General features: G+C 37.1%; 1 protein-coding gene across 1 annotated transcript; it reads left to right on the top strand.

Annotated features, from left to right (window-relative positions):
- Nucleotides 1–23: 23 nt before the first annotated feature.
- On the top strand, nucleotides 24–2,398 carry LOC140963991 (amino acid permease 3-like; the record flags this gene model as incomplete). Its single annotated transcript, XM_073423468.1, has 5 exons — nucleotides 24–279; nucleotides 359–452; nucleotides 792–1,006; nucleotides 1,116–1,267; nucleotides 1,568–2,398. Coding segments are annotated over 5 exons (1,365 nt in total), but the record flags the coding sequence as incomplete, so codon positions are not given.
- Nucleotides 2,399–8,108: the final 5,710 nt, after the last annotated feature.

Genomic DNA, 8,108 nt, shown 5'->3' with positions numbered 1-8,108 from the left:
TATATATATTGGATTTTTCTTGATTTGTGTGTTTGTTGGATATAGGAACTGTGTGGACTGCAAGTGCTCACATTATCACAGCTGTGATTGGATCTGGTGTGCTGTCCTTGGCTTGGGCCACGGCCCAGCTGGGATGGGTCGCGGGCCCCACTTTGTTGTTCCTGTTCTCGTTCGTCACATATTACACTTCTGCCCTTCTGGCGGCGTGCTACCGGACCGGCGACCCGGACACTGGAGAAAGGAACTACACTTACATGGATGCTGTTCGGGCAAATCTTGGTAAAGTTTTCTTTGTGAACTTTTAAGGTTCTCTTTTTGTTTATTTATTGATGATGATGTTTTCTTGAATGGATTTCAGGTGGTTTCCAGGTGAAAGTCTGTGGGGTAATTCAGTATTTGAATCTTTTTGGTGTTGGTGTTGGTTACACCATTGCTTCTTCTATTAGCATGATGTAAGTAAAGATAGATTCACTTGTTTATTATATACATGTATATATTTTTATAAAGATGGTGAAATAGGGAGACGACTCGGGTTTTCTGCATCCACCTCCCGTTATACATACCTGTCCCTGAAATGCTATCATTTTTACACTTGATAAGAAGAGTTAAAAGCGTTAAGTGTTTTAAGTACATGACCTTCAAGCCAAAAACATATACATGAGGAGGTCATATTTTTTAGAAAAAAATTGAGGGGGATGGTTGTCTGGTGTGGTTGGTCATGTTGATGGCATTTGGGATTGATATGGTTGAAAACATGTAAAGTTTCCATTAACGGAACAATGGTGAAACAGGGCTATCAAGAGATCTAATTGCTTCCATTCCAAAGGACATGACAGTCCTTGCAAAATCTCAAGCAATCCATACATGATTGCCTTTGGTGTGATCGAAATAGTCTTCTCTCAGATCCCCAATTTCGATCAAATATGGTGGCTTTCGATTGTCGCTGCTATCATGTCCTTCACTTATTCCACCATTGGTCTTGGCCTTGGCATCGCAAGAGTTGCAGGTAAAAAAATGTAGGCACTTTTAGCTTTCAAGTTCTTGATTACGAGGACTCAATTTTATTGATTTTGAATCGGTTTTGACAGTACATTTTTTCGGGTGTCTCTTGACAGAAAGTGGGAAAATCATGGGAAGCTTAACTGGGATTAAAATAGGGACAGGGTTGGGAGAAGTGACTCAAATTGATAAGATTTGGAGAAGCTTTCAAGCTCTCGGAGCTATAGCTTTTGCATATTCTTACTCCCTTATTCTTATCGAGATTCAGGTATAATTTCAAATCTTTTGCAATATATGTTAAAAGGATATAACTATTGTTGATTTACGCCCCATGAACTCGAGTTTTTAACTAATTGATGTAACATAATATCACATCAAACCTATGTTGGAATCGTATATTTATGTTGCAACATTTAGTATAATTTTTGCTGCTACAATGATCTGCTGGTAACAAACAGCAAGAGAACTTGTAACTTTGACTTCTCTGAGACATCAAACTTTGGCATCCACTTGAGTTTTCTGTATAGATTTGAAGTTCTTTTCTTGATCTGTCTCATTTAATTGACAGGATACAATCAAATCTCCTCCATCTGAATACAAAACAATGAAGAAAGCCACTCTAGGCAGTGTGGTGTTAACGACTATTTTCTACATGTTCTGTGGCTGCTTTGGCTACGCAGCATTTGGTGATCTTTCGCCCGGAAACTTACTCACCGGTTTTGGCTTCTACAATCCCTTCTGGCTGCTCGACATAGCGAATTTAGCCATTGTGATCCATCTAATAGGGGCCTACCAAGTCTACTGCCAACCCCTTTTCGCGTTTATTGAGAAAACAGCAGTTGAATGGTTCCCTGATAGCCAATTCTTCACAAAAGAAATCCCGATACCGATCCCAGGATGCAAACCATACAAGCTCAATCTATTCAGGCTCGTCTGGAGGACGGTTTTTGTGATCATTACGACAGTGATATCTATGCTCATGCCATTCTTCAACGACGTTGTTGGGATTCTAGGCGCGTTTGGATTCTGGCCATTGACCGTTTATTATCCTGTAGAGATGTATATAGTGCAAAAGAGGATCCCCAAGTGGAGCACAAGATGGATAAGCCTTCAGATTCTGAGTATGGCTTGTTTGATTATATCTATTGCTGCTGCTGCTGGTTCTTTTGTTGGTGTTGCTGCTGATCTCAAGGTTTACAAGCCATTTCAAAGTTGATATATATATATATACATACATTGTTGTAAGAGTTTTTCTATTAAGAAATAGATTACGATTTCCATTTTAGTTTGTGTTGATATAATAAGCCGAAAGGGTTGTGTATTTACTTGTGTGGAATTCAAGAATCCATGTTCATATTTTGCAACTGAGAAGCATGTAATTTGCTTTACCTATTTCTCATTTGAAATGGTGGAGAACTTCATCCAAAGTCATTTCTAGAGCATTTGTTTCTACATAAATCTAACGCAAAACCCTAATCATTTGGTTCATTGGGTGCAACAAAACTATCTCAAAATATTGTCGAATCCACTATAAAATTTAGCCAAATTTGGAAGGGTTCTTGAGTTCAAGATCTAAACCCCCACCCCAATGTCAAAAAAAAATAAATAAAAAAAAAAAATAAAATCGACAATTGCCAATTTACTTATTTTATATGGTAACACAATGAAAAGTAGTTTAATTTTTGGCACATCACCACTCAATCTTAATTAGTCATAATCTTCTTCATCTCTCTCTTTGAGTATTATGGCTTTCTTCTTGTATCGGGAAACCAGGTAAGTCTATATTATATCAGGAGTAGATCTTTCGATTTTTGTTTTGTATGAGACGATGGGCTGATCATCTTATTTGAAAACAAAAAATGTAGGTTCATCAATACTTTAATATTTTACTGTAAAATGATAGGTTGATCATTTTATACAAACACACAAGAAGTTCTATCCTCGATATAGCATAAATTAATCCCGTGAAACTTAACGACTAGGATTTAAGTTGTAATAATTTGAAATTGTGATTAACCAAAAGAGACCACAAGTATTTGGAATAAATTGACCATTCATGTACATCAATATGTGGTATAGTGGTAGGATAGATGAATGTAGGAGGCTATGAAGAATCCAAGAAAGTGATTTAGCTTTACTAATTTCCAGAATCTTTGAAAATTTCTCCTTTTATTTTATGTGACAAAAAGTGTGGAGCGGTCAATTTTATAGTAGTCTGTTTATAAATGTGTCCACTAAATTTTTGACATAAATAACATAAACTCAATAAAAATTTTAAACATGTAGCTAACGTTTTTTTTTTAAAAAAATTTTGATATAAAACATAATATTTTTTCATGAGTTGAGTTAGATAGAAGATCCGTCTCATAAAATTGACTTGACGATCTCATAAAATTTTTTGTGTTTTTGAAATTCTCCTATCCAAAAACTCGATGATTCGAAAACTGTGAACAACACACTTTTGATTCAAAAACTTTTGTATCCCATATGGATGATATCTCCAATTTGAGACAAAAATATGACAAATCACTTCCTCTTATCAAAAAAATAAAAATTATGGATTTTGTATGTGATATCTCACGAATGAACCCATCAAGATCATGCTCAAACTGAGCTTTGGACCTCCGGTCTATCTCTAATCAAGGTAGGAGGCTCATGATGGATCTCAGGTACTCTCCTATAAATACCAGGTTTGAGAGTCTAATAATTCATTCACTATATCGATTCTTAGCAGCGTCCTTAGCTGCTCTCTCATTTTATTCTCAATACTTGACTTGAGCATCGGAGGAGCTACGCCAGGATATTCTTTCTGCCCCCTTCTGACGGTCTCGTTTGTGATTTCAGCCTTAGAGTAAATTCGCGATCTGCATTCGAGCTAGTCTCATCTACAAAAATCGAACCCTATATTTCTAGTAAATATCAAAATATATTTGCATTTCTATTTATAAATTAACAATCCACATGTGTGCATAGTAAAAGGGTGACAACATACATATCTTAAGATTTGGGGACAAAATGATTCCAATGAATCTCGGAGAATTCCGTCCTCATAATGGTGCTTAAGATTGTGGAGGCGGGTGCGGTGGCCGTGGTGACAGATGCTTGGTGGTGGATAAAGTATAATCACTTTGCGTTATTTCCAATTCTTGTCTAGTCCAAATGTATGGGCCTGATTGGATTTATACAGTTTTTTAATCGTAATATTAACCATTTATTTCATTTTTTTAGGACAATGTTCCTCTCCAACTTTGTCTCTTCCAATCAAAGCATTGGCCTTAATGGAAAAAAAATTAGAAAAGGGAAAGTTTTCTTAATTGACTTTTAAATAATTAATAGGCGCACTAAGAGTGGACATCCAACGTTCTAGGTATCAAACGTGGCTTTTATGGTGTGCCTGCACCATTGGTTGGACAATTGAAACTATGGTTTCTTGGAAACATCGAGTGTTTCTACATTTGTCTGTTTTCCAAAGTTTATCTTTGAGTTAGTTTTACACACGAAAATTCATGTGAGACAATTTAATATGTCAATTTTATGAGACATATATTTTGTTAGAATTAGAATTTCGGAGTTTGACAAATAAAGCTTTTGAAGATCGCAGAACTGATCAGGTCAACTGAATTAATTCGATCTTAAACTACTCAAACTGAAGTTGCCCGAACTGATAGTTAATAAGCTAAATAATCGAAAACAATCGAACTGATCGAAGCTAACTGAATCTGCAAAGATAACTGAACTATCAGTTGAACTTATCAGTTATACAGTCAGCTCAACTGATCGACGATAAAGTCAACTACTAATCATTTTGATACGTCAACAGTTAAAGCGTGGCCATCCACCGACAAATTGTACAAAGCAGACTGTAACTCATAACGGGAGAGCCGCATATCAGACCGCCACAGTGTATTATTGTCAAAACTATGTTGACACATTCATAAAAGAAAAATCAACGGATATGAATTATTTAATGCATTCAATGTTACCGTTGGAAGCAAAGCCTATAAATAGCCGTGGAGTTCAGCCGAGAAAAGCACTTTTGAATCGTTACTCTGATTGATTTTTGAATACACAAATTTCAGCTACGATATTTTACAGTAAAGCTCACACTTAACAGAAATATTTTTAGCTTCCAGGCTATTATTTGAGCAAAAGTACTAGCACATTATACTGTTGTATTCAATCTCTTAAGATCATTTGTACTAAGAAAGAAAATATTTGTACTAAGAAAAAAAATCAGTTGTATACTGATAAAGTGTAAAAGAACTAAGAGTTTCAGTTTTGGTAGTGTCTGAGTCCAAACTGAAGTAGGTTATTATAGTCTTTTAGTGAAAACCCTATCCTTGTGATAGAAGGGGTGACGTAGGAGCATTTGAAGTTTCCGAACATCCATAAAATCTATGTGTTCTTTGTTTCAGTTATTCATTGAAGTACTCAATTTATCAGTTAGTTTATTTCCGCACTTAAACTAGTTTACTTACTGATATCGACAAAAAGATTTCTGAATTCAGTTTATCATTAAACTAATTCATCTTTATCGAGAAAGAGTCAAATATCTTATAGTGTTTATTCAACCCCTTTTTTTAAACACTTCGACCCTTCAAACCGATCCTAACAATTGATATCAGAGCAAGTTGTTCTAAGAAGAACATTTGAAAATTGATATTTTAAATATTTAAAATGGCATTCAAAATCATTTTAAAAATTTTATATGTATTTGTCGTGGGAAGAGAGAAGATTTTTGGATCTGCAATTAATATTATAGCCATTTCTCTCGACTCCGTAATTTTTTGTTGTTTTAGCAGCTTGCAGGGTTTTGAGTTCAAACTGACAACAGAATAGCTAAACTGTTCAGCGGATCAGGTTTCAGTTGTCAGTCTACCAGTTCAACTGATCAACAGACGAAACCCAACTACCAGCTGAAATGTTGGATGATTAGGAGCTTAATCATCAGCAGTATACCGCCGATTCATTGTCATATCAGATCAAAGTATATGATCAATGCGGTTCAGCATCAGTTGAGTCCAGTTTGCATCAGCTAAATCAGTTAGCCAGCACAGAGATCAAATCCAAAGCAATTAGCTGTTCTTCTGACAAAGAAACTCAAGATCGATGCAGCATTTCAAGCCTTCAAGGCAACTGGTTATTGGTATATCCTGTTCTATTATGTATAAAATGACTGATATTTGATGTTGTAGTTAGTTAGCTTGTATATAATCTGATGGTGTTAGTTAGTTAGTTTCCTAATTAGTAGTACTAGGTTTGTTGGAGATCCTATTTATGTTGATCTATAGATGTAAATCCATGTATAAATACTTCAGTAGGTTGAGCAATGGAGTTTAAGCTTTTCTCTGCAACATTTCACACACTACTTTAATCCTATATTCTTCAACATGGCATCAGAGCAAGGGAAGATTGGAGGCATTCCTCCTTCATCATCAATATCAGACTCATCAAACACATTTCAACCTCGAAACAGCATTCAAGACCTGTACCTCCTCTCAATTACTTCTCACAAACTCTCAGACCACAATTACTTGCAGCGGTCTAGCTCGGTTCTCATGTTTATCCGAGGGAAAGGGAAAGAAGATCACCTCTCTGACAGTGTGTCCATTCTCGAAAGTTCGGCAGATCAGATCAAAGCTTGGAAGGCAAAAAATTCAATGATAATGGCGTGGCTGATCAACTCCATGACTCAGGAGATAAGTGAGAATTTCTTACTATTCCAGACAGCCAAGGAAATATGGGAGGCGGTTCAAGACACCATCTCGTGCAAAGACAATACGGCTGAACTCTTTGAGATTGAGGGCTTTCTCCATGACCTCCGATAAGGTGAGAACTCATTCACAACATACTTTATTAATATAACTCGCTACTGGCAGAAGGTTGATCTCCTTGAGTCACATTGCTGGAAGTGTCAAGATGATGGAGAAAATCACAGGAAAATTGTTGAGACCAAGCGACTTTTCAAGTTCTTGTTTGGACTTGACAAATCACTAGATGAAGTAAGGAGCGGGATTCTATCAACCAAGCCATTGCCTACCATTCGCGAGGCGGTTTCTGAAGTAAGACGTGAAGAAAGTCGTCGCAAAGTTATGCTTGGAAGGACCTCCTTGAATCCACTTGACAGTAGTGCCTTGGCTTCTCATAAAGGCACATATAATCCCACCGGTGATCAGTCCCCATGGAATACTTGTCATGTGGCATCTCAGGCTCAACAACACAAAAATCCCCATGGACGTCCCTGGTGAGAGCATTGTCGCAAACCTGGTCACACCAAGGAGACATGCTGGAAGTTGCATGGCAAGCCGGCAGACTGGAAACTGCGTGGACATGTCGCAGCCGTAGCTTAGTTCAATCCGGATCAGATGAACATCCTACAATCTATCATCAACCGGGTCCAAGGCTGCCCCTCATCAACATCTCCATCTCCACCAGTGAACTCAGAACAAGGTAACTTGGCTACAACATTACATACAGAAATATCCACTATGTGGATTGTTGACTCGGGTGCATCGGATCACATGACTGGTAATTACTCCCCGTTCACTTCATATACACCCTGCAAACAAGAGAGCTATGTTAGTATTGCACTATTGCGGATGGTTCTCGATCACGTGTGATAGGCATAGGGTCGGTTCACGTGTTGCAACAAGTGACAGTGCAATCGGTTTTCTTTGTCCATCAACTTGATAGCAACCTACTGTCTGTCAGGAAATTCAATAAGGATCATCACTGTTTTACCAAATTTATAACTGACTCGTGTGTGTTTCATGACATGAATTCTGGGAGAATGATTGGCAGGACTGAGCTTTGTGGAGGCCTCTATCTCCTAAAAACCATCACACCCCCTCAGGCTGAAATAAAACCAACCTCTCTCAATCTTTGTTTTAATTCTGGTTTAGTTGTTAACAAAGACGAAAGCATTATGTTGTTGCATGCTCGTCTTGGACACCCGAGCTTTGTGTTTCTCAAATGCATGTTTCCTTCTTTTTTCATTAATAAAAATATCAATTCATTCACTTTTAATATTTGTCAACTTTCAAAACATATTCGCAGAACCTATGCACCAAGACCATATAAACCAACACATCCTTTTTCCATGATCCATA

This window comes from Primulina huaijiensis, chromosome 18 (assembly GCF_012295235.1).
Source record: "Primulina huaijiensis isolate GDHJ02 chromosome 18, ASM1229523v2, whole genome shotgun sequence".
NCBI classification, from domain to species: domain Eukaryota; kingdom Viridiplantae; phylum Streptophyta; class Magnoliopsida; order Lamiales; family Gesneriaceae; genus Primulina; species Primulina huaijiensis.
This window is presented reverse-complemented; position numbering and strand designations above follow the sequence as displayed.